The sequence below is a fragment of the Mus caroli genome, unplaced genomic scaffold (genome assembly GCF_978045245.1).
Source record: "Mus caroli unplaced genomic scaffold, Mus_caroli_1 scaffold_20, whole genome shotgun sequence".
Taxonomy (NCBI): domain Eukaryota; kingdom Metazoa; phylum Chordata; class Mammalia; order Rodentia; family Muridae; genus Mus; species Mus caroli.
In genome coordinates this window covers 23,351,764-23,378,722 of record NW_028227275.1, presented here as the reverse complement: position 1 = coordinate 23,378,722, position 26,959 = coordinate 23,351,764, and the positions used below count along the sequence as shown (strand labels likewise).

The 26,959-nt window shown below is 44.2% G+C and overlaps 1 protein-coding gene across 3 annotated transcripts in view; it reads right to left on the bottom strand.

The window, feature by feature from the left end:
• Positions 1 to 26,959, bottom strand: part of Myof (myoferlin) — a 146,792-nt gene that overhangs the window by 83,525 nt on the left and 36,308 nt on the right. For 2 of the 3 annotated variants that reach the window (XM_021152562.2, XM_021152563.2), the window contains exons 4-12: positions 18,144 to 18,252; positions 15,334 to 15,421; positions 6,195 to 6,361; positions 5,525 to 5,653; positions 2,796 to 2,858; positions 2,653 to 2,703; positions 1,560 to 1,590; positions 904 to 1,019; positions 32 to 158 (exon numbers count right to left, since the gene is read on the bottom strand). In XM_021152562.2, the coding sequence (XP_021008221.1) occupies positions 32 to 158; positions 904 to 1,019; positions 1,560 to 1,590; positions 2,653 to 2,703; positions 2,796 to 2,858; positions 5,525 to 5,653; positions 6,195 to 6,361; positions 15,334 to 15,421; positions 18,144 to 18,252 (881 nt within the window). The remainder of the gene's footprint in view (positions 1 to 31; positions 159 to 903; positions 1,020 to 1,559; positions 1,591 to 2,652; positions 2,704 to 2,795; positions 2,859 to 5,524; positions 5,654 to 6,194; positions 6,362 to 15,333; positions 15,422 to 18,143; positions 18,253 to 26,959) is intronic. The other variant, XM_029472658.2, reaches the window with a different exon arrangement.

The window sequence follows — 26,959 nt, the reverse complement described above, 5'->3', positions numbered from 1 at the left end:
AGCCCCCATGCATGATTAAAGCAGTACATACTCTGGGGGATGTCCTCGGCTCGGTAGATCTTCAGCATGAAGGTCACCCACCGGAGGGCAATGCCTGCCGGAAGTAACAAGTTGCTCTCCACGTCATCACTGTCATTGTCACGGTCTCGTTTCTCAGGCTAAGAGGGACACATGGTCAAAATCACACATGCAAAGGAGAAGCAGTTCTAAAAGAAGCCAAGCTATGGATGTCCAGAACTGCTTCCATTATATCTAATGTTTGGCGTTTAAAGGCTCAGTCATTGATTTTTCTTTCAATCTCAAAACCTCTATAATATCAATGCTTCAGTGTTTCATATCCTCCTGTAGTCTCATGAGCACCAGCACTGAGGATGTACGTGTAATCCTGTATTCTGGTTTCTCTCTAGCCCATTCCTGTTTCTGTCTGATTTCTTGAACTATCACTAACCCGTCAGGTGGAAGAAAGTGATAAGGTAATGAGTCTTTGCATGGAAGATGAACTCAAGCCTTTCTAATGAAACAATGAAGTTATTAAAAACATACATGTTATGTCTTGAATTAAATACTTACTCCTGGGCACTGTGATCCCAGCACACAGCAAGTGGAGGCAAGAAGATTAGAAGTTCAAAGCCAACCTTAACTACGGAACTAGATCTGAGGCCAACTTGAGCTGTATGAGACCCTGCCTGACTCAACACCCTTGCCCCCTAAAAGAAAGACTCACATATACTAGGAAACACCAAGAAGGAATCTGAGCAGAAATGGTAACCTGTGATCAGCAAGGGGCAGCTTGGAATGGGAGGAATCAGGAATAGGGGTGTCAGTTTGGAATCTGAGCTCCATTTCACAGCCCACTGCTCAGTTACGTTTTTAAGAACAGAAGGTAGAGGGTGAGGCACTCACAGGGGGTTCGTCTCCGGTTCCCAGGACAAACATGCTGACTTTCATGTAACCTTTTGCGCCTGAGCTGGTGTCTTCTGGGTCATTGAGAAGGAGCCATTTCCTCATGACAGCATGGCCTAACATAAAGGGGCAGAAGGACAGGGCCACTCTAAAGATGTGCTGGCAGGATCCTGATTTCATCCAATTTCCCAGGCAAGTCTACATATCAGTACGTCCTGTTCACGCTCTGCACACACCTTAGTCCTGCCCTCCTCCTATCCTGGCGTTACTCATGAGAGACTCTCCGAGCTCTAGAATAGTTTTTCAATTTGATCTCTTAATAAGATCATGAGACCATCACAAAACAAAGACATCACCAATTTGTGCATGTTAAGAGTAAAAATATTAGACATCCGTATTCGTTATCAGCTACTATTTGTTCTCATTAAGCATCCTCCACGCGACAGAAACAGTGTTTTCTTATTCCTGTGGTGGATTTGGAGGCATGCCTCTATGGGAGAGTTCTTTCCTAGAATTTACAAAGACGTTAGCTTGATTCCCCACCACTGAAAAGAAATCTCTTCAAGAAATTTCTTCTGAGATTTTTTTAAGCTCTAGGATTTTCCTCAGAATTAGAAGGAACTGAGACTTCAAGTCGATGAGGGGACATTACTTACCAGGTTCATCATAAACAAATCCAACATCAATCTGGGGAAAACAAGTTAAATAGATTTTAAAAAATCTTGTCACTTTAAAGAAAAAAAAAGACACATGATATTTAGATCCAATGCCGTTACTTTTAAACTTCCAAGATCTAGATTCCCCCCTCACCCACTTTGTATCAGCATCTTGCCTGATGTATGCCACACAGAAGGCTCTTGATGGATCATTACTGAATGAGTGAGCTAGACTCAGGGTTGGAAGAAACCGTGAGATCAGGGTGACGACTAGCATGTCCCAGTTTGCCCAAGACTTTCTTAGTTTCCACATTGTTAGTGCCAGCAGAGAAACTGGGGCCATTAATCTCCTTACAGGAAATCACCTGGCCTGGTCCTGTCCAACTTTCCTTCCATCCAATCAGTGCTAACGTGAGTACTAATCTAATCGTTGATTGGATGGTTCCATGATGTCTTTACATGCCTCCTGGATGCTGATTCTATCCTGCACATGAAGCAACCAAGGATCAAAGCGGTTAAGAGAATTCACCCTGGTGACAGACAGGGTTTGACCAGAGGTCTGCCTGACCCAGCTCATTTTAGAAGCATGTTAGTGACTGGATCTTCTTCCTTCAGAAGGCAGCTCATCCTCTGAGAACTGCTGAGGTGCCCATCAAGAATCCGCACAGTGAGAACTACTTGAAAAAATGTAGCTTCTCTTATCCAACGTCATCTCTGTTCTCATTTCAGACTTACAAGTGGCTTTTTAGACAGAACTCTGGGGCCATTGGTAGGTAGAGCTGGTTATGGGACTTTTTGCCAGCTCCAAGCACATCCTTCATAGAGATGGCTTTGCTTCCATCCACAGACAGAAGCTGGCAAAGACCTTCGTTGACACACCAAGGCCCCATGCTTTGGAATGCTATTAGTATTATACATTTAAGGTAGACAAGACCCATAAAGCCTTCAGCAAAAATCATGGTGTCTAGCCTCTACCTAGAACCCTAAAGATGCCACTGCCATGCGTGCCCTGAGGCCTGGCTGTGAATCAGATTCCCTATTAAGAGAGTTCTCATCTTTATATCATTGAAAAAAGTATACTGCTGTCACTCACCTTAAATTCCCCCATCAGACAATCTGCCCTCAAAGAATGGGAATTATAAACCTGGAGGAAAGGAGAAGGGTAAGCGGACGGTCTTTGTCAGTGGTCAGTGATCAGTGTCCTCCTGCCCTGGCCCCTTACCCGGGTATCCTTACCCGGATACTGATGATCTCATCCATGAGCTCAGAGGGTGTGATGTGTACATTGTAGAAAAATAACTGTCAAAACAACACAGAACACATCGGACATTAGCCAGTGGCTCAGGCCCAGAGGAGCTGGTGCTGAAGGTTTGCCTAGAAAACTGCTAAACACTTTCAGAATCAGGTATGGCAGAGTGAACACTTACCCATCACTACACAGTGGCAAAGGAAAACACGGGAAATAAGTGACACGAGCAAACGTGTTCACTTAGCACTGGACATTTACGGCTAACTAAAGTGAGGACCTAGATTATTCCACACCGACACTTTGACTAAAGTGTGTGCTGACGGCTGGGATGTCCTCTCAGTTCACTAACATCCTTAGCTCCATCACTTCTGTCTAACACCTTTAAGGAAAACATTGCCCATTCAGTTGTGGTAAATTCCTTCTCAGCCAAGCCTCATCACCCCTTTCCCAGAACGTGAGAAGCTGAGGTACAAGGACAGCCATGATTGGAAGCCAGCCTGAGTTACATGGTGAGTTCTTGGTTAGCCTGGGCTACAATGACAACCTTAACTTTAAAAAAAAAATAGTATTTACTAAAACAAAACCACTTTCTCCAACTTCATATGTAGAAATATTTTAAATAAACAGAAATAGCTTAAATATAATAGAATAGCACTTTTCATTTTTGTTACTACAGTGGGACATTTGTTTCATCTTTCTGGGTTGGTTTGTCTTGTTTTGTTTTGTTTTTTTGCTTGTTTTTGTTTGTTTGTTTGTTTGCTTGCTTGTTTTTTGAGACAGAGTCTCTCTATGAAGCTCTGGCTATCCTGGAACAACTCACTCTGTAGACCAGCCTAACCTCAAACTCACAGACTCACAAACTCTACCTGCTTCTGCCTCCCAAGTACTAGAATTAAAGGTGTACACCACCACCACCTTGAGGTCTTGTTTTCCTTTTAAGGAAAATAGATTTATTACAGTTTTTCCAAACTGGAAAGAAAAATAAGTTTCTACTCTGACGATGGTCATCTTAAAATATGCAAAAAACCTAAAGCAAGGCTAGTCCTTCTTGATTTTTTTTTGCTTGCTCACTCTCTCTCTTTCTTGTTTTTTAACAGAATCATTCAAAACAAAGTTAGATATCATGGTAATTTACTCTTTCAAAGTGTATTTGTGCATGTTTCATAAGAGCAAGGGCACCTGTTTGTGTAATCACAATGCTGCTACCACATGCCCCAAATGAACATGTAAATAGTCAATTTTAAGATTTTTCTATAGATTTAAAAACAAAAATTCTTGGATGTTTTTTCAAAAATCTAAGATCCACACACAGATCACCGCTGCATCTGGGTGTCATTTCTTTTCAGTTTAATTTTTTACCTAGAATAGTTCTATTTTTCTTGAGTTTTCTATAGGGAGTAGTTGTTTTTATAAAAATATTCCACACCTAGTGCATAGTACCTACTGTAACATACCTATAATCCCAGCACTTAAGATAATGAGGCAAAGAACTCAAGATCTCAGGCCAGCCTGGGTTGCAGAGTGAAACTGACTGAAAAATCTAGCATCTATCTATCTATCTATCTATCTATCTATCTATCTATCTATCTCTACCCCCATAGTCTGATAGATGCTGACATATTACCTACAACACACAGTAGATGGTGCTTTTATGTACTATCAAGACATAGATGGCCTGTAAAGGGGGGAGGAGTCTGGACCTATAGCTAAGGGTACATCTAATACAGTGTATGACAGGTACCCTAGTATGATGCTCCAGGTTCAGTTTCTGGTACCACACTTACATACTTAAGATGACGAATATGAAAAGTCTAAGGAAGATGGAGACCCTTGCTCTACTCCGCAGAGTAGCTTAGTTAACATAGAGCCCATATCATGAAAGCCTTAACCGACATGTCTCATTCTGAAGCCCCAGTCACTGGCATCTATAAGCATCTATATGCTATAGTCTATCTTCAATCTAAGAGGTATAGGTTTGAAGAAAATGGGGTTGGCCCCTTACCTCGTTTGAGTAAGACAAGAGACAGGGGGCAGAAGAGAACAAACTGGTTTCTCTTATGAATGTAGACAGGAAAAAAGGACAGAGCCAGAATCAGGATTGTAGGGAAAAAGAGAGACTAGGAAAGGTGCAGGCTGAGGCATCTCAGAGCTGAGTCTCCTGAACATAGCACAGCTAGCCTCCGAGGGACTCCTACATTGTTTCTGTTCATGCCTAGTTGTGGTTTTGCGGGATCTGAGATGACTGGTAAGGCATTAAGCACTTTTGAGTGTATCACAGAAGTCAACAGAACTGGGACGCATTGTTTGTTCATATGGCATTTCTTTAGTATGAAATATTTTTGCAGTCAAGCAAATGTTCACACCTCTTAAAACCTGGATTGCACAGGGACACAGTCAACCTTTAGAGTCATTCTGTAATGTGAAGGTACAGATGACATCACACGTTCCATCACCAGGATAAAGGGACCCAGGAGGAAACTATAGAAATGTCAGGAAGACATGGGCAATTGGAAATCAGTGGAAGCCAGTTAGGTGGCCTCACGCCTGTGTGGCTCTGATCTCTCTGTGCTTCATTCACACCAGAGGCCTGTACTGTACTTTCCAGTTCTTAGCCCCGTGTTTCCCTCCTCTGCGAACCGGGTGAAATTGGCAGGAGGAGACATGTACAAACAGGACAGACTGGGTGAGCAGGACCGTGCACTCTCAGCCCACTCACCTCGTCAAAAAATGGATTGTTCCCTCTCTTGATTCTCGTGCGGTGCGTCTGACCACAGATGTGAACTTTCACCACGGGCCTTATGTTGTTGCCGCATAACTGACGGCCCTCGATCACTCTGACACGGATCTGCAAGCACAAAGTGGTGTTGTTACCAAAGCTTGTCCAGTGTGAGATGCAAAGGGATCCTTAGGCATCACCTCAGCTCTCTGGCTCATAAGGATGGCTAAAACCCCGGTACTAAGACCTCCCAGTCCGGAAGGGGCTGTCTGTGAACACTGAGCGAGAGAAAGGGTTCAGAGCTGGCCTGGCAGAAGCAGGGAAGACTGAGATTCCCGCCCTGAGGCCCATTGCCTGGTCTACAAGTGTCCCTGCGATGGACTCATGCTGAGAGCTAAGCAAAGTGCAACAGGTACCAGAACTGCTGTTATTCTTTTGCTAATCAGCCCCATTTGCTTCCAGAGGAAAGGAAAAGTTCCCATTACATCTCTCTGAAACAGCTTGTCTACTTTCACTAAACCCTTCGTACTTATAGACAGAAAACTCTCCTTTCTGGGTTCATGTCCTTATATCCTTTTTCAGTAGATGCGCCCCTGTCCATAGGACTATGTTCATCGTGATGTCACAGCAGTGGCCAGGTTGTGGGCCAGAAGAGCAGAGCCCTTCCCACCTGGAAATCCTGTGGCTTGTTGGACAGCATCCTCCGGCTGTTCTTCCCTTTGGTGATCCTCCGAGCCAGCTGAGCTTCTGACACTGTCCCAGATGGCCCCTTGGGCCCAGGGCCTCTGACTATGCCATCTACCCTGTCTTCATCTCCTTGATCTTCTTCCTCTTCTTCTGAAATACAGAAGGGGAACCGGTTAGTGATGGTCCTTAGCCTGCAACTGTCTATCTAGCACCCTGGTCTCCTGAACTTGCTCTGTTCCCAAGGTAACAGGTAAGGAAGATGATTTAGTGGCATTGACTGGGAACTTGGTGTGTAGGCACAGTTTCTTACAGAAAATGCATTCATGGTGTATTAGGACCTTTGGTCTGACCGTCTTCACAGAGACAAGAGAACTCCAGAGATCACAAGGATAGTGAGAGAAGTATTGTGTCCTGGATCGGCTATAGTGAGTACGCGCTCCCCTCAGGAGTCAGCCTGAGATCAGGAACTAAAGAGAAGAAGAAATGCCATGGAGAACCAAATGCACAGATAAACTTCAAGCTCCCATCTCCCATCCCCCGTGCCCTGCTTCTCACTGCTTGTCTAGAGACCGCCCCAGGAGCCATGTTGGGATCCCACCTGCTAAACTCCTAAGTCACAATTGCCAGGCTCACCAAGATAGCCCTCATAGCCCCTTTCTTGCTGAGCATCATGGCACCCATGTTCTTCCTCATCTTGACTTTCTGTTTGCGACTTCAACATCTATCTGGCCCCTCCTTCACTTCCCAGTCACTCTATAAACTCAAGGGAGAAAGTTTTGCCCACACAACATTATAATATCCTAACTCTCTGCTGTCTTTTCGATTCTTCTCCACAAATGTCCTCTCACTCTCAAGGTTCCCAGGAGGTTCCTTGCCACTGTCACCTTCCTCCTGCCTACATGCAAACTTTTCTTTCTCAAAAAAAAAAAAAAAAAAAACAACAACAACAACAACAAAAACCAAAAAAACCACACTCAACTCTGCCTACCACCTCTCCCCTCTCTTTTAGTCACTAAATCTTTGAAACATATTGACAAACTTTAGCTTTTCTTTTCTTAAGAGACAAAAAAGGGTCTGGGAAGATGGCTTAGTAAAATATCCTAGTGCCAAGGGAGTCAAAGACAGACAAATCCCTGGAGCTCATTGGCTAATCAGCCTAGCTGACTCTGTGAGCCTCAGATTCAATGTGAGAATCCCATCTCAAAGAGTAAGGTAGAGAGCAGCTGAGGAAGACCTCGGGCATTGACTTCTAGCCATGCAAGCACATGCGCGCATGCACACGCACACACATACACACACACACACACACACACACACAGTCACATATACGCACACACAGCATATACATGCATACACACATGCACGCATGCACACACGTCAAAACGTCGGACTCCTGGCTATCTATCTATAGAATATAACCTTAGAGAACCTAGAAGGTGAAAAATGGCAGCATTTGTCCATTCCACCATTGTTTCTGAAACACTTCTTTCACGGATGAACAACACTAAGTGTTCCATGAAGGAGGAGGGAACACCAAGGCCTGGCTGAACACACCCTTCTGCTCAGGCTGTCTCCCCACCAACACTCTAGTGCCTATGCTGGCATGGCCCACTAATGAGAACCAGGCTTGGATGTGACCCAGAGCTACAAACAATGACTGATTCTGTCATGCCGACAAAGGACAATGCCAGGCTAGGAACTGCTGACTCAATGGGTGTAGGTCTTCCCAGAACTATCCTAACAAAGGTCTGCAAACTGGGTGGCTTCAAGCGATGTTCTCTGGCGGCCTCAGACTCTGAAAGTGAAATCTCAGGTGTTGGCAGATACATAGTCCACACGTAGTATCTGGGAGAGAGTCCTCCTGCCTCTTCCCATACAGCGGCTCCTAGCGGTCCTTAGCACCCATGCCAATCACTCCAATAACTTTTTTGTAGTCATGTGACCTCCCTGCATATTTGAGTGCCCTAATTTCATCTCCTAAGGACACCAGCCATGGGATTTAAAGTTTGCCACAATCCAGGACAACCTCATCTTAACCAACCACATGCACATTCTGTTTCCAAATGATGTGTCCTGAAATTTCACACACACATGACTTGTCAGGGGACATTACTCAACCCACTAGAGAAGGCATCTCTTGATTCTTCCTGGTTTGCTCAACTCTTCTACATAGACAGCCCCAGTCCTCACCACCTACACCATCTTCCTGCCTGGTACCCCCTTCATTTCTTCAGTACTCTCCTAGGTTCTCAGAGCCTAGGAGGTCTGACATTACGGTTACCATGCATAGCTTCAACCCCTCTTCTTCTCCACGCATGTTACCCACATGCTTGTTCAACTCTGTACATCACATTCTCCCTCTGCACTTAGGCAGTTCAACCCAGCTGAGAAGGGCACACACCATCTTGACTGGTATCACAAGATTTAAGTAGACTTCTGGGGTTTCCAGGCTATCTCCAACATTTCCAAGACATCATTTTCTTGGCTCCTGATCCGAGACGGCTACTATAAGCCACCAAGGTCAGATCAGTTCATCTTTCCACCTCCTATGGTTTGCATTGCTGAGACATTGCTGTCCCACCTGGGACAGTGTACGACCCAGGCAAGCATTCCACTGCCAAGCTACAGTCCCAGCCTCCAACACCCAGCAGTTATTCTTACCTGGAAAACTTCATTCTCCATTAACAATCCTGCTTATTTCACTGAGATAACAAAGTCCAGATGCAAATTTCGCCTTGGTTTTCAACTACAAATCAACCATTCTACAAATATACATGTTCTCTCCTGACTCCCAACTTTGGACCGACTATCACACTTAAATAGATCTTATCTCCTCTTGCTATTTAAAACTGGTTTGGATGACACAGTGGATTCCACTCCAGTCTGGGCTAGAGTGGAACCCTGCCTTGAAACAACAACAAATAGAACTTCCTAGTTAGAGACCATATGTATTATTTAATCCAGACCCCTGATGTTGCAAGGAATTAGAAGATCAGAGAAACTGACAATTTGAGAATGGACCAATGCTCAGAATCAGATCTGCTGACTCACTGCAGCTCAGAGTGCTCCTGTCTCCCCCTCCCCCTCCCCCTCCCCCTCCCCCTCCCCTCCCTTCCCCCTCTCCCTTCCTCTCCCTCTCTTCACAGTTCCCTGTGCTAATGCCATCCTGCTTCCTAACATGACAGTACTCTTTGGTCAAATCTTCGAAAGCTTTAATCACCTGTGCCCTTCTTAAATGCTAGTGGCTCTGCTGGTGTTATGATGGGGGACCATTCCCAGGTGTTAATGAAACATCACTAGTAAAGTAAGTGTCACATAAAGAGTCACTAACACCAGCAAAGTTAGTCAAATGAAGCCTTTCAATCCTCAAAATGAATGACCTTCTTCCCAGAAACTCAACAGTAGTATTTTTGAAGACTGCTACTATATGCCATCCTGGAACAGTCCCTACTCATCACAGAGAAGCTGGCAGTGCTCAGACTCCTTATGCTACAGTTATACTAGCCTTTGGCACCCTAACTAACTCTTCCTGACGGGTGACGACTACCCTGCTCTTTCCAGGCACCCTGCTCTAATCAAGGAAAAGATGGCCACGGTACCATATCTGCAGGCCATCCCCTGCCTGCTTCCATCACCCATCTGCCCTCACACTGCTAGGGTGGGAGAGCCTGACAGGAGTTCCCAGTGTAGGCCAGCCACCTAGGGATGAACTGAGGAAGAGTGCTGGCCCAGTCCCCTCAGCCTTCTGTCTCCTTCAGCCTCTCACACCTCTATCCTTTCTGCCTACGCACTCACTGGTCCACGGCCCTCTTAATTTTCTGTTCCTAATAAAACAGCTTTTCTGGAATAGTCTCTTCCCTGCCAACTCTTTGGTCAATATTTACCATTTTCCTATTGCTACCACGTTGTCTTTCTTTGCTTATGATAATAATCTGGACTCTTATGATAAAGTCTGGTTAAGTGTCTATACTGGTTAAGGCACAATCTTATGACTCTGAAACAAAGGTCACTGTAAAACCAGAACAAAAGGTTGGTAACATTATCTTTAGAGTAAGTTTAAAAATATAATACATAGGGGCTGGAGAGATGGTTCTGTAGTTAAGAGCTCTTCTAGAGGACTAGAGTTCAATTCCCAGCAACCACAAACATCTCATATAAAGGTCTCACAAACATCTATGATGGGATCTGATTTCCTCTTTTGGCATGAAGACATACATGAAGACAGAGCATTCATATACATAAAATACATAAATAAATAAATCTTGAAAAAGAATTATACCAAAGAAATACAATACAGAACATGGAAAGAGGGAATTTGGAAGCACAAAAGGGTAACATAGCAGCAGATGTTTATAATATCTCTGAATTTCTCATTTATTTATTTATTTATTTATTTATTTATTTATTTATTTATTTTTATAGATTTTTAAAGGCATAGCCCCATGTATCCCAGGCTGGCCCTAAACTCTTTATGAAGTCAAAGCTGGTCTTGAGTGTATGATCTTCCTACTCCCTCCTTAAAATCTGGGATTACAGTCCTACAGTACCTGACTTTTTATTATTGTTATTATCTGTTTGTTTATTGAGACAGTGTTTTGCTATGTAGTCTTGGCTGGCCCGGCACTCACTATGGAGCCAAGGCTCATCTTAAACTTGTGGCAGGCTGGTGAGATGGCTCAGCAGGTAAGAGCACTGACTGCTCTTCCAAAGGTCCTGAGTTCAAATCCCAGAAACCACATGGTGGCTCACAACCACCCGTAATGAGATATGGCGCCCTCTTCTGGTGCTTCTGAAGACAACTACAGTGTGCTTTCATATAAGAATAAATAAATCCTTAAAAAAAAAAGATAAAAGAAACGTGATTTAAAAAAAAACTGTGGCAAACTCTTGCCTCTTAAGAGCACCTCTTACAGTGAACATCACCACATGTAGATTATGTTTCTGGGCTTCTAAAATATTAGAAGTGAGATAGTCATTATCTTTCCATTCCAATTCTTGGATAAATAGCAGTTAGGTGCCCAAAAAAGTATAACATGTCACCTTATACACACACACACACACACACACACACACACACACACACAGACATACACACACACACACACACACACACACACACACACAGAGTATTGAAGAAAAGAACTTAACAAACAAGAGAAACACAGGCTTAGGATTCATCCTGGAAGCATATGCCTTTGACAGCACAGCAGCACAGGTTGTAAGCTAGTGTCAGACACATTACCTCATAAGCCTGTCAATGTAAGGTGGCTGGATAAACCTGCAATCATTTGACTCCTTTCTGGAGAAGAATTTATCACATTTGCTGGGCTGCTGTTACTCGGTCTATCTTATCTTTCTAGTGACTGTGAGCTCCTTGGGACCAAGCACTGCCTTTCTCATCTCTGCATGTATAAGTATCAGTAACCGGTTTTCTGAAGTAGATCAAATTTACCTTCAAGCGAAAGCACTTTTGTTATACATGGAATGTTATTCATGGATAAATTTGAAATACCAGCATCAGGCTATGAATGAATTTTTGCTTTTCTTTAGTTGAGCAAAGGACACATTGAACAGATGGTTCTTTAAAAATAGATATGAGCTTTTAAAAATAGTTCATTCTGGTAACAGAAATGTACACTCCAGTCGAGCTGCCTGCCAGAACGTGAACAAGTTGCCATGGTAACAGGTTTCTAGGCTGCCAAATCTTCAGACTGGCTCATTGCTTCTTTCTGCTATAGGACCAGTTTCTAAGGCGGTCTGTAAGGGGACATCTTGGACACCACACACTCTCAGTTGACCATATAATGCATCACGCTCTGAATCTTCTGCCATCTTGACCTAAGGGCTCCTCAAAAGCGTTCTTTCAAAAGAAGTTTCTGAAGTGTTTGATTCTTTGGTCAGGACTAGGCTTTTTTTTTAACTTGCAGAGGGCATCCTTTGACCATCTTTCTTTTGTGTTGTATCGTTAAGATGTCACACGCCCCAGCAGCAGTCACCATGTGAGTGCCACCCATCACTGCCATGAGCTGCTGGCAGATGTTTCTCAGGAGAATGGGATGTTTTTTCTCTTCTCTTTTCTCTTCTTGTGTCTTCTGAAATCTTTTCTATGGTGCTTGCATTTTAATAAGCAGATATTACTTGTATTAAAAATAGTTAACCAACTAAAAGGTTTTAAAAATTGAAAATATCTATATAAGTTAAGGGAAACCTTCATTACTTTTATACAAAATGATAAATCTTTAAGAATTAGTTAAAGGGCCTTTAATCCCAGCACTCGGGAGGCAGAGGCAGGAGAATTTCTGAGTTCGAGTCCAGCCTGGTCTACAAAGTGAGTTCCAGGACAGCCAGGGCTATACAGAGAAACCCTGTCTTGAAAAAAAAAAGAATTAGTAAAAGGGGTAATGATCTGGACCCAATATTCTGTGTATATCATTAAAGCATGCAACAGTAAAAAACAATAATTGATTTTCCTAATTAATAAAAACTAGTTCTCCCTTTGTCACTGTCTCTCTGTCTTTCTCCCCCTTTCCCTCCTTTCTTCCTTCCCTTGTTTGTACTTCTTTTAAAAAGTGACTTTAAAGCCGGGCGTGGTGGCGCACGCCTTTAATCCCAGCACTCGGGAGGCAGAGGCAGGCGGATTTCTGAGTTCGAGGCCAGCCTGGTCTACAAAGTGAGCTCCAGGACAGCCAGAGCTATAAAGAGAAACCCTGTCTCGAAAAACCAAAAAAAAAAAAAAAAAAAAAAGTGACTTTAAGACCAAGTATGAAGCTAACATTCTGAATGTGACCTCTGACTCAGCCCTGGTGAGTAATAACTTTACATAGCAAAACATACAAATGCTTACAGATTAATGAAACTTATTGTTATTCTAAATGAAGAAATTTTACCTTGTCATATTATATTTACATGGTACCCTGACACAGCCAGCTCCTTTGCAGTATAGTGATTCAGTACAGAGCAATATAGTGATGCAGTACAGTGCAGTACAGTGATGCAGTACAGTGCAGTACAGTGATGCAGTACAGTGCAGCATAGTGATGCAGTACAGTGATGCAGTATAGTGCAGTATAGTGATGCAGTACAGTGCAGTATAGTGATGCAGTACAGTGCAGTATAGTGATACAGTACAGTACAGTATAGTGATACACCACAGTGCAGTATAGTGGTGCAGTACAGTGCAGTACAGTGATGCAGTACAGTGCAGTATAGTGATACAGTACAGTGCAGTATAGTGATGTAGTACAGTGATGCAGTACAGTGCAGCATAGTGATGCAGTACAGTGATGCAGTACAGTGCAGCATAGTGATGCAGTACAGTGCAGTACAGTGATGCAGTACAGTGCAGTACAGTGATGCAGTATAGTGCAGCATAGTGATGCAGTACAGTGATGCAGTATAGTGCAGTATAGTGATGCAGTACAGTGCAGTATAGTGATGCAGCACAGTGCAGTATAGTGTTACAGTACAGTGCAGTATAGTAATGCAGTATAGTGAGGCAGTACAGTGCAGTATAGTGATGCAGTGCAATGTAGTATAGGGATACAGCACAGAGCAGTATAATCATGCAGCACAGTTCAGTATAGTGATGCAGTGCAGTGCAGTATAGTGATACAGCATAGTGCAGTACAGTTATGCAGTACAGTGTAGTACAGTGATGCAGTGCAATGTAGTACAGTGATGTAGTACAGTGCAGTGTAGTGATGCAGCACAGTGCAGTATAGTGATGCAGTACAGTACAGTATGTGATGCAGTATAGTGATGCAATACAGTGCAGTATAGTGATGCAGTAAAATGCAGTATAGTGATGCAGCACAGTGCAGTATAGTGATGCAGCACAGTGCAGTATAGTGATGCAGTACAGTGCAGTACAGTGATTCAGTAGAGTACAGTACAGTAATTCAGTAGAGTACTGTACAGTGATTCAGATAGTGCAGTATAGTGATGCAGTATTGTATAGTTTAGTATAGTATAGTATAGTATAGTATAGTATAGTATAGTATAGTATAGTGAGACAGTATAGTGATGTAGTATAGTATAGAATAGTGATGCGGTATAGTATGGAATAGTGATGGTCTTTAAAACCCAAAGTCAAGGAACCCAAGTGCTGAATCATCTCCACAGCTGTCCAGCCCTTCAAGCTGATTAGGATGGTGAGAATCTGTGTGTTAGATGTAGCCAGCGTTTGCCCAGACCTGCCATTGAGTGGCAGGGAGGCAGCTTCTTGGGCCTGGTAGACCCTCCAGTCTACAGTGCTGCCAGGACTCCAGGCTGACACAGATGACATCATGCCACGTGTGAGAAATGGCCTCTGGTAAAGGGAATCTTAGGGGAGGGTTATTTCTTCCCTGAAAGGGTGGCTCATTCCAAGGAAGCAGAGACTTGCTATGGGGAAATCATATTTGTGGCCCAAAGTATTGTAGGGTCCTATGGCCAACCTAAAGAGACAAAATCTCCCTCCACCATATTTAGCGTAACAAACAGCTTGTTCTGGAAACTTCTCTGTTTCATTGGGACAAAACTCATTTTTAGTACCACTGTTACCCTGCAGAAAAACAAGGGAAGTCAAATTCAACTTTGTGAAAGGGCGGCTTGTCAGGGAGATGCTTGAAGCCCATCCCAGAGGCCCCAAGTTAACCCTGTCTGGAATGACATCTGATGTCAAATGACCCAGGAGGGCAAGTGGCTTGTGCTGAGGAAAAATATGACCACAGTACTGAGTGGGTGGGAGGGGGTGGGGGAAAGAAAAGGGATCAGGGCTCAGAGGAAGAAAAAGAGGGCTCAGCCCAAGGGTATTGGCCATGATACTAGAGCCTGGGAACACATCCCAGCCATCATACCTTTGGGAGCTGTAAAATATGAAGGCTCTTGAACCTCACAACCTGAGACAATGTATTCAGTGGAAGTCACAAAGCTAAAGCAAGACGATAACGGTTCTACAGTCTGCGTATACTGTCTGGCTGGCTGCAAGACTGCTCATCACGAGAACTGTTTCACCCTCCCCTCTGCTAGAAAAGCATTTTGCAAATAGAATTTCTCTAGAGACTTTCTTTGTGTGCTTAGTAGACTCCCCTTGGGGAACAGTCTCCTTGGGGTGAGAGGGACCATCAGGAGGGTCAGCTTACCTCCCATGCCTGGCACACTGGTCCCGCTCGGATCATTTGGATGTGGAGCCGAAGGTGGGGTATAGCCGATCACCAGGTCAATGGTGGCCTGAAGAGAAAGAATCCATTGCATAGCGAGTCAGTGCAGATAAGAGAATATTACAGACTTCGTGTGAACAGTTCATCATAGGTAGGAGTCTTGGAAGGGCTGGGCATAGAAGTGAGACCACAGAGGTAGGAAGGGTGATGGTATGTTGTACTATGCCTATCTTACCCCAGGAGAGCCAGAGCAGAGCTGGAAAGAAGCCACTTTATTGCAGGTTGCCAAGGACAACCTCACCCACTAGAGTAAAGCTGTAACAAGCAAGTATGAACCGGAAGCTAGCTTCTGTCCTGCAGAGGTGATGGCCTCTGCTCATAGAAGAACAAGCAGAAATGCTCATTTAGAATGAATGACTCACTTGTTGCTCACGTCTACTCATGACTGAGATTCATTTTGATAGTTCTCTACAGGGGAGAATTCTGTGAGTAACCAAAAGGTTAGTCGCAAATAGCACAATCGTAAGAGAATGAAAGGGGAAACTGAGTCTGATTAAAGAAAAGACAAACTCACAAATCATAAAGTTAAACATAATTGTCATCCCCTCCCCCCCCACACACATTAATCATGATCTCAGGAAATCTAGGAATCAAACAAAAAATGGCAACAAAGCTGAGCTTATGTCTTTACACTTCACTAACCTAGAAGACGTCAAAGAGTTTGATAGAAAAATTAAAAACAAAACAAAACAAAAAAACAACCTTCTCCCTAAAGTACCAAGGTTGGGAACCAGGACCCCAAATATGCTAGTGTTCTGCTGCTGAGCTATACCCCTTGAAGAAGAGTTGTTAAATTTTATTTCACCAAACACATGCCCATTGACTATCACAATCATTTCATAAATGAAAGGCATATTAATACCCAAAGTGGGGGAAAGACAAACTCCAAAATTAAGGAAGTCCTTTGAAAATGGGTATTCTCCACCCCCGGCCCCACACACATCAGGTTAGAAGATAGAATACAGGCGCTGCAGAGATGGCTCAATGGTTAAGAGCACCAACTACTCTCCAGAGAACCCGGATTTGATTTTTTAGCATTCACAGGACGACTCTGAAACTCCAGTCTCCGGTGATCTGACACTTTCTCCAGGCCTCTGTGGCTACTGTATGCAAGCAAAACACCCATACACATAAAATAAAAAGTAAAAATAAAAAAATTAAAGAAGATGAAATATAGAATAAGATATTCTAATATTTAGGTCACTGCTACACTAAAAGTAGCTCGTTATTTATCTGAAGTCCAAATCTAATTGGCCCTCTTCCTGCATTTACTCATTTTGCTGTGGCTAATGACTCTCATGTATGCATGTCTAGACACACACATCTGTGTTGCTCCTGTTTTTTCTTGTCTGCTCATCAGTGACTGTTTCCTCGTGGATCAGCACATTCGGTGCATGAGACTGGCCTGGGGACACTGGACAGGACATTATGAAAGTATTAGTTCATAATATCCCTAATATGAATATGCATATCAAGCAAACGAGTCACAAGAGCAGCATCTGTGTCTATGCACTCACAGATCAAGGTTCACTGTGAAGGCTGTGTGCTGGCACCACAGAGCTCAAACGTAACATGAGGAACTGTGCTTTTAAAACCTAGCATATTGCTATTTTATGCGCAGTGGTCCCAGTTGTTTCAGTACACTTAGGGGTGCTTAGGAATCTCAGAGGGGGTGAGGGGACCCAAGGAACTGTGTTCATCTTAGCCCCAAAAGTTCAGCTGCTTTAGAACAGACTATGAGAGCTCTTCTGTGTTATACACATACATGTATATGTATGTGTGTACATATGGACCAAAAAAATAAAAAAAACAAACAACAGCAACAAAAAAAACTCCAGCAATCCAAAACAAAAACAAAAAAAACAAAAAAACCTGTGACATCCTGCCTTGTCATGGCACCGTTTCTCTCCTGTGGGTTTGGGGTAGTCAGATGGCAGAGGCCATTTTGAATGCACATGTTATAATCAGAACCCTGGCTTGTGGCTGGATGATATGGTCTTTGAGACCAGCATAGCCTCACTGGCATCCTCTCCTTTGGATTCTGAGCCTCCCCTGTGTTCACACTTACATTGATGCCCAGATTCACAAGTAAGATGAATTGGTTTGAAGATGAAGGGGTTAGAGGTCATGGGCTGAGCACGACAGCCTTTGAAGACTTCTTAGTAGGCACGCAGCATATAAACCAGAGATACTCGAGTCAATTTTTAAAACATAGTTTGGATTTTTTTTTTGAACACAGGGTATCATTGTATATTCCTGGTTACCCTGGAATGCACTAATAGGTGAAGCTGAAACTCTCAGAAATCATCCTACCTCAACCTCCCAACTGCCGGGAGCTTTGAATTCTGATTTTAGGTCAGACAATATATACTTATAGAGAGGGACTGGGATCAGAAGATATTCAGCAATCAATGTGGTGATAACGACAATGATATTACCATCGTAACACAGAAGGTAATACACACCTTTGTCTGGTATGTTAGACACCCAACTTAAAGGCTACATATCCAAAGCCAAACGTCAACACCATGTGCATATCATTGAGCTATAACCATATGCTTTCCATATGGAATTCTGTCAAATAAAACCCAAATCTCAAATTTGCCAGTTCTGTGACTGAGAATTGAGGATGAGGCCCATATCATTGACAAGTGGATGCATTTATCACGAAAGCAAACTTCCAGTATTTTCCTTAACTATCTTGTTCTGTCTTTCCACAGAAGAGCACTCACCCCAGTGTCTTGTCCCTTTTCATTTAGCAGGGAGGTCTGTTTGTAGGGCAAAGACCTGTTCTGGTCCCCAATCAGGTCCTTCAGGGAGACAGTTGCTGTGCCAATTAATCTGCAGAGAAAACAAGAAAGGGCACAGCGGCTTATGAGGGAGCACACATCCACAGGCCATTAGAATTCCCAGTTCCCTCACATTCGTTTATCCTTATATCTGCCCTGGCAGAAATTGCAGATGCTCTAAAGAGACACACATGCTCCTCTCTTTGGCTATCAGACTACTGAAACAATGGTCCCCAAATTGGAATTTCTCTGAGAGACTTGTGCAAAGAGAAGAAAAAAGTTAAAACGTTTTACCAGTCAGAAGAGGAACTTGTCCCCCAAAAAGAAACTTCCCATAATTCCTACAATTGTCAGACTACCTTGTATAGAGACTAGCGATGATAGGTCACTAATGGATAGGACCACACCTTGATCAGGACTGCTTAGTTCTTCATACCTGTTGCCCCCTATTAGACCTTATATCAGCACCCCAAAGATGAAGTTGGGGGGAGGTATCAGCTAACCTCTATTTGTTTCTCTTCCCGCTGTGTCCTCACAGAATAAATTCTTCTCTGCCTTTTACTATTATGTGCCCTTTTCATTGGCTTTCTGAGGATGAGTGGCTGAGTCTCACTTGTTAGGGTCGTCAGAGCCCAGGCTTTGACCTTGACATCTCCAGCAACATTGTCATCAAGACCATCACGTAACTAATGTGGGCCAGAGTATTTCACAGTGACCAGAACACGTGGTACTTCCCCATGACAAGGAGTTATCTGAGGGTCCAACTGCAATGCCCATGAAATTCTGACAGTCGCGCGTGAGGAAATGAGGCTACAACTGAATTCTGGCCCCCAGAATTTAGAAAGAAAAAGATGTAAGGAAAACTTCAGTAAGCCAGGAAAGCAGTCCTCTGTGATGGGGACCCAGAAACTTCCCACTGAATAATATTTCCCCAAGTCAACCTTCCTGGAGCGTTACTTTAAGATGAGGCATCTAGACGACTACGGGGCTGAGCTATTAGCCCATCCTCTCTGCAGCAGCTTTCGAAAGAGGATGTGCTTGCTCATTCCTTGCTCTCTCTTCCTGGTCCCTGGAATCACTGCAGGTCTCTTTCACTCATGGTCCTGCTCCCTGTAGCACAAGACTGATGAAAACAGAGGAGCAAACACAGGTCTGTCTCTAGCAAACGCTCCCCCCAGGCACACCAGTTGCCTCTGTTTTGGTCACTGTTTAAATCCCATGGCAGGCACATAAAAGGTCTTTGTGGAATGGTGGAAAGAATGAATAAGTCTACAGTTACTGTTAATAAACGTAGAAATTTTTAATTAAAGCATGTTTTAAAAGGTTTCTTTTTTTAGAGCACACATCCACTGGTAACTAGTCTATATGAGCATGAATGAGGGGAGGGCAGTAATCCACAGAAAATTGTCTAAACTCGGATGAAGTGACCTGGAATGTGGGTGGAGGTGGGGACCAGAGAGGCACAAAGCTTGGGGTGTTCTTTTAGTTTAATGTGCAGGCCTCAAGGTTGGGATAGAGAAGTAGGGAGAATGATGTCTGATTACTCACAGCTCGCCTACGTTTGCAGTGCCGTGTTAATGAGGAGTAGTGTTTATAAAGCAGAAAATCACTAGCTTTAAAATGGGAAACCAAGCACCAAGCCCTAAGTGGTAGAGGAGATGACTTTTGTGCTTGTGATGCTACTCTGGGCCTTACATGGTACCAGACAAGCACCCAGCCACTGAGCTACATCTCTAGGCCAAAAGAGATTCATAGTTCTGTTCATTCCGTTTCAGGCTGGCACAGGGTGTGTGGTTTGGATAAGAATGGTCCCTATACATAATGTTTAAAAACTTGGCCTCCAGCTAAGGGAGCTGTTTGGGAGAGGTTAGAGGGCGTGGCCTCGTTGAAGGTGTGTCCCTGGGGCAGAGCTTTGAGGTTTCAAAGGATTTGCCCGTCCTAGTGTACACTACTCTCAGCCTCTTGCTTGCAGATTGAGATGTGAGCTCTCAGCTGTTTCTGCCATCATGCCTTTGCTCTACCACCATCCAACCTCTTGCAGCTGTAAACCCAATAATGTCTTTTTATTACATTGCCTTGGTCGTGGTGTTTTGTCATAGCAATAGAAAAGTAGCTAAGACACAGAAACTAAGTAACCCAGTATGTACTTGAACTCAGTATATAGTCTCCATTGGTCACAAACTCATAATTCCTTCTATTTTTGCATCCTAAGTATAGACATTACTGTCATGTGCCACCATGCCTGGTAGAAGAGTATATATGTGTGTATACACACACACACATATATACATATATTGTGTATATGAATATATATATATATATATATATATATATACACACACACATGGCAGTACACACTTAAAATCTGAGCACCCAGGAAGTGAAGAAAGGAGGAATCAAGTGTTCAAGGATAGTCTGGGCTGCACAGTAAGATCCTGTCTCCAAAAAAAAAATCCCCCAAAATAGCACATGATAGAGAGACTGGTTGATTATTTTCATGCAACTCTAGGCAAGGTGTACTCACAGGCATAAGTAATAAACAGGAAAATGCATTTTGTAGAATGCTGTTTCATCTTAGAATGTATTCTTTAAAACTCTGAAGGTGGGTTTGGAGGGCAGCCCTTGCCTAGTATGCACTAGGCTTTGGCTTCAATCGTTTGCACCATCAGGAAAAAAGGTGCAGGTTGAGGTCAGAGTGAACACATCATTTCTGAAGTCTTGCTGTTGGTGTCGGTACGCCATATTTGGAGGTATAGGTGTATATCCAGGTTCTCAGACCTCAGAAATAGGGCCAGGCTGTAAGTGTGGACCTGTCACTCACTCCACATATCTCAGTGACCTCTAGTGTTGAGCTGCTCTCCTCTCTGGGAATAGTAGATTCTATTGCACAAGAACAGAATGTCACTGCAGTTTCAGACAGTTTTCCCAGTAATCTGGACTATTTGTTCATGAATTCTTGGAAGAGTGAACAGTCTGATACAGAGCTGTTTGTACACGCAGCTCTCAGCACCTGGGGACTAATACAGGTTCTCATCTCTTCTGACATAGCACAAGACAGCCCCCAGCCAGCAACAGAAAAGGCATTTGCCTTCAGAGGGATGAGTGAGCCTTACAGCAGTTAGGCCCACCAGACAGGGCTGAGAAAGGATAGAAACTTTATATAGTACTTTAATGAACATTAGGATATTAAGGCGATAATTCATATACGGTGAGCACCATCTTCTCCTTCCTTGGGATTGCTTCCTCTAACATGATAAGGACAGAGAGACAGACACCCCACTCCACCTCCACCAGACAAAAGAGCTGATCTACCAACTCACCCTTCTCCCACAGCCGCCACAGATGGCTCAGGAGAGCTTTGATTCATGGTTTTTAAAAGGGCAATCGGCTATGGGGTGGACCAATTGAGATTTTTAAGAATAATGAAATGGGGGGCTTGGGGTCAGTAAAGTGGAGTTGAGTTCAGTCACTGTACCCATGTAAAAAGCTTTACAAGTGGGGTGCAGGTTTGTAATCCTAGTGCTGGGAAGGTGAAGAGATGGAAGTAGGGAGTCCCTGAGGCTTATTGTCCAGCCAAACTAACCAATCAGGTAGCCCAGGTGCCAGCGAGAGAGAAAATTTATCTCCAAAACATGGTAGCTTGCTCCTGGGGAGTGACCCCTAAGTTGACCCCTGGTGTCCCTACACATGTCCATCTGTAAGCATGAACACTCATTTGAATGAAAAATTAAAAATACAAGTTAAACCATTTAAGAAGACAAATATAAACAATAACACACTTAAGTCATGTGGGAGGGTTGGGGAGCAAGCCTAATGACCTGAATTTGATCCCTGGGACCCAGGTTAAGAGCCAGATGTGGTAGCCCACACCTGTAATCCCAAGCACTTCTGCCTGGAGGTGGGAAGAAGGGATAGAAGCTTGTGGGCTAGCCTGTGGTAGATGGAGATGGAGCAACAGCAAGAGAGACCCTGCTTTAGTGAGGTGTAAAGTGAAAACTGACTCCCATAGGTTGTCTTCTAGCCTCTACATGTGCACAGTGGCATGTGCACACACACATCACAGGTCCTCTCACCATACATTTATTCACTCAGACTCACACACACACACACACACACCATAGGCACTCACACACACATACACACATCACAGGTTCTCACACCACACACTCATTCACACAGACTCACACACACATATACACATCACAGGCACACACATACATACACATGTCACGGGTACTCACACCACACATTCATTCATACACATACGTCACAGGCACACTCATGCACACACACAGGTATACATACACACTTACATTCTCACACACATACATCACAGGCACTCACACTATACACATACACACACATCTCCTAGGCACTTACACTATACACACATACACACACACACACACACACATGCCATAGGCATTCACACCTTACCCTCAATACACACAACGAATGAAATGTGTTCTCTTCCTTTTCTTTTAAGGAAAACCCATCTGGCTTTGTCTAAATGTGGTGTTTGCCTGGTAAGATGGGAAGGAAACTCATGTTATCCTTCAGTCTGTGATTTGTGGTGTAGTTCTACTAGTAAGATGCTGACATCATACCCTTGAACGTGTACTGATTTGCTTTTGTTAAAACCAGCTAGAGCCAGAATGACCAGGGCCTCTTATCAGTGGTAAATCAATCTGAGAACAGGTAGGGTGCTGTGGCTCGGCTATGCGGAACTGAAAAGAGGTCTGGCGTGGGACTGAACCAGCATCTGAGACCAGATCAATGCATCTCCCACATTACCTAGTGTCCTAGGGGACAAAATCACCCAGGTTGAGAATAATTCCTGTGTAGCCCAAGTGTTATGCTCTATCTCTCGCTCTCGCTCTCACTCTCTCTCTCTCTCTCCTTGCCTAAGTCCCTCAATTCTTTGAGCCACTGTATTGTTGGCAAACAAATGGACAGACGTGAATAACTTCACAGGTTAGGCTTATACATATGATATATCCCATACAGGTCTATTTAGGAAACTACTGTATGTTAAGTATTTCTTTTTTCTTATTTTACCAGTTCTTGAGGTGTGTGTGTAAAACTCCTAGAATTGATTTGGAGACATCATAATGAAAGGCAGGGTTTCTGCCTTCAAAATTATAATGTCACAGATGACAACTAATTCACACACAGTGTAGAGGCAAAGATGAAGACAGTAAGAGAATAAAATATACAGTGAAGTCACATGGCGCAGTAGGGGACAGTGGGGCTTGTGGTTAACCAGAAAGAGCAGGCTTGAGTACACACAGAGCCTTTTGTTCATCTTTTTATGCAGTGGAATGGCTAGTAACCTGTTCTGATTCAGTTTGCTGGCTTTCGTTCCCCAGAAGAGGGCAGTATCAGAAGACAGGGCAGGAATGGCAAGGAGTAAAAGGAGCCAATTATATACTCTAACCTCAATCCCTTCTTCTAAGCAGCTTGAGTCCCGTTGCTAAGGTGTACTGGCTATTTTTGTGTCAACTTGACACAGCTGGAGTTATCACAGAGAAAGGAGCTTCAGTTGAGGAAATGCCTCCATGAGATCCAACTGTAAGGCATTTTCTCAATTAGTGATCAAGGGGGAAAGGCCCCTCTTGTGGGTGGGACCGTCCCTGGGCTGGTAGTCTTGGTTCTATAAGAGAGTAGGCTGAGTAAGCCAGGGGAGGCAAGCCAGTAAAGAACATCCCTCCATGGCCTCTGTATCAGCTCCTGCTCCCTGACCTGTCTGAGTTCCAGTCCTGACTTCCTTTGGTGATGAACAGCAGCATGGAAGTGTAAGTCGAATAAACCCTTTCCTCCCCAACTTGCTTCTTGGTCATGATGTTTGTGCAGGAATAGAAACCCTGACTAAGACATAAGGTTTGCTTTCTCATCATAAAACCCTGGTGGTTTTGTTGTGGGGGAGGGCATTTAAAGGAAAACTTGATGTGTGTGTGTGTGTGTGTGTGTGTATGCACTTGCGTGTGTCTGCATGTGAGTGCGGAGTAAAGACTGTGTTTTGAGAAAATCCTGGAAAGACTTAATCTCGAAGATATTTGACAGTGAGGCTGTGTTGAGAAAGATGTAAACAGAGATACAGCTTCTGAGACCTTTGACTGACCCGAAGGAAGCACTGCCCACTGCCAGAGCTGCAGTCCTATGTCTCGCCTCGCAGGTCAGCCAGCCAGGCCTGTTTTCTGGGGCATTGCCTAGATACAGAAAACGGTGAGAACATGGGGACTGATGACTTGACCTCCTACACGCGGGACAGGAACAGTTCAGTCCGACTATAAGCTGATTTCCTTTAAAGGAGGTGACCCTCAGCCTGGGATCTCTATTACTAATGTGATGCTGTAAACAGGCCAAGATGATAAGATGTGAGGGTAAGAGGGACGCTTCGCCCTGTGGTTCACAGAAAAACAAGAGTCTCCCATGGACTGCTCCCAAGGCGCTAACAGATGGGCTACAGTCCCAAAAGGAAGCCACCATGGAAGAAATGCCCAGGCCTTGGCCCAGCAGCTCTCCCGGGAGAACTAACAAGCTTCAGATGCATTAGACACCAAAGGGAACCAAGGTCACTGTGCCTTCAGTCTGTGACTGACACTGAACCAGGCCTCTATGCATGATACGGAACTACTTCTAAGCCATGGGAATGACCTGGCAACTGCGTGTTATATCTGGGGCCTGGGGGAGTTGAGAGTCAAGCTAGCTACCTTAGTTAAGCGGTGTCAGTTAAGAACCTCTTCATCACTGTGTTTATCTGGAAACATACAATTGGTTTTAAAAAGAGGAATGGAAATGTTTTTCCCACAGCCTGGGCCCCCATTCACAGCCACATGCCTCTGTGGTGAGTAAGGACCCTGCTGGCTGAGGGCCTCAGCAAGGGTGCTCCCATATACAGCTCACCAGGTCCCTTCTCTGTGTAACCGGGACATCACCACTGGGATTGCTGGAAATCCCCCTTCACAGAGGAAAGACCTGTTGGAGGCTTGAAAATCAACTGGACACTCTCTGTTTCTGCTTTTAGGGACTGTAAGCAGCCAGCCCTGCCACCCTCTGGGAGGAATCATAGCCTACAGCTGGGCTGGGGCCAAAAAAAAAAAAAAAAAAAAAAACTTTCCAAAACTCAACAGTTCCCAAATCCCCTGTGGAAGATCTGAGAAGACCAAGCTATCCCATTCTTTGAAGGCCCTGGCTCTGGCTGCCCGAGTTTGTCATTTTGGCCAGGCCTGTAGCACTTTGCATGGATTTCCCACACTGTTCCCTCCTCTGGGCCTGTGCCCATCAAGTTCCTCCCTGGTCCTGAGAATAAGAAGTGAGCCAAGCGTGCTCCTTAAGACAAACCTGACGGCCAGGAGAAGCAAGGCCGCAGACGAAGGCTCTTTGCAAAGCCAGATTTTCTCCTAGGAGCCTTCTCCTAGACAGAGCATGTAATTCTGCCTTAGGTTCAGATCTAACAAAGGACCCTACCGAACCCTGGATATCTGATTAACCATCTTAATAACTGATCGGACTCTTTATCTTTGCCCCCACCCACCATGTGACTGGGGATCACCCTGGCCTGCCTTCAGCAAGAATCCTGTTATGTTGGTTTAGCCAGAATTTCCCTATCCCGGTTAGTTCCTCTCAAGAATTTCCATCCCCTGCCCCTTCCCTGTCCCTTGGCTGTAAGTTTGATGTGGCTGAGTTATGTGGGGTCTTGAGCCCCATCTCTCTCTTCTACTGTAGTTCAACTAGCACTGGCTCGTCTACCTGTGGTGATGGCCCTGGGTACTCTTGCTCAACACACATTGACAACTGACACAGGGGTTTCTTCCTGGGCACAGCTGTAATAGCAGGTCATGGTACCAGAGTCCCTTACCAAGGTGAAAGCCCCTCAAGGGGGCATTCCCTTAGTTCTCTGATTTACTTGCACCAGAGGGGCCTATCCTCACTGGTCTCTGATTCTCTTCCCAACTGCCCCTCAGAATGCACCTCTCAAAGCTCCCAGCAGCAGCAGCAGAAGCAGCAGCAGATGCATGCAGATTCCCAGAGACCAGAGTTGGACTATTTCTTTTTCTTTCCCTTTATTTTTATTTCATGTGTATAGGTGTTTTGCCTACATGTATATTAGCACACTGTATGCATTCTTATTGACCATGCTGACCAGAAGTGGGAGCTTAGTCCTCTGGAACTGGAGTTACAGATGGCTGTGACCCAGCATGTGGATGCTGGGAGCTGAACCCAGGTCCTCTACAAAAGCAAGCGCTCTTAACCATTAACCTCTCCAGAGCCTTGAGATGATTCTCCTATCCATGGTCATAGCAGAAACTCTCATAGGGACCTGGAGAAGGTGGCTGGCAGAGCAGAATCAGGAAGCAGGGAACCCGCCCGTTCTATATGATCATACAGGGTCGCAGTTGAGAAATGTGTATAGAAACCCAATTATTCCCCAAAATAAACTGTGGTCAACAGAACTGCATCAATAACTAGATACCTTTCTTATGGCCTTCCCTTCTTACTACAGACCAGGATTCTTAAAGACGGTCCTGAAGCTTTCTTCTTGGCCATTTAAGGCTTTATGGGCTTAAAAAACCAAAAGATAGAATGCAGGCAGAGCAGTGCTCCACAATGTTCCCAAACCTGATGTGGGCAAGCCTTCCCTGCATTCTCCACAAACTCCACACCTTAAATATTATGTCTTAAAAATGACTGTAGTCAGGCAGGTGAGACGGCTCAGCAGTAAAGGCTCCTAACTTCAAATAGGATGGCTGATTTTG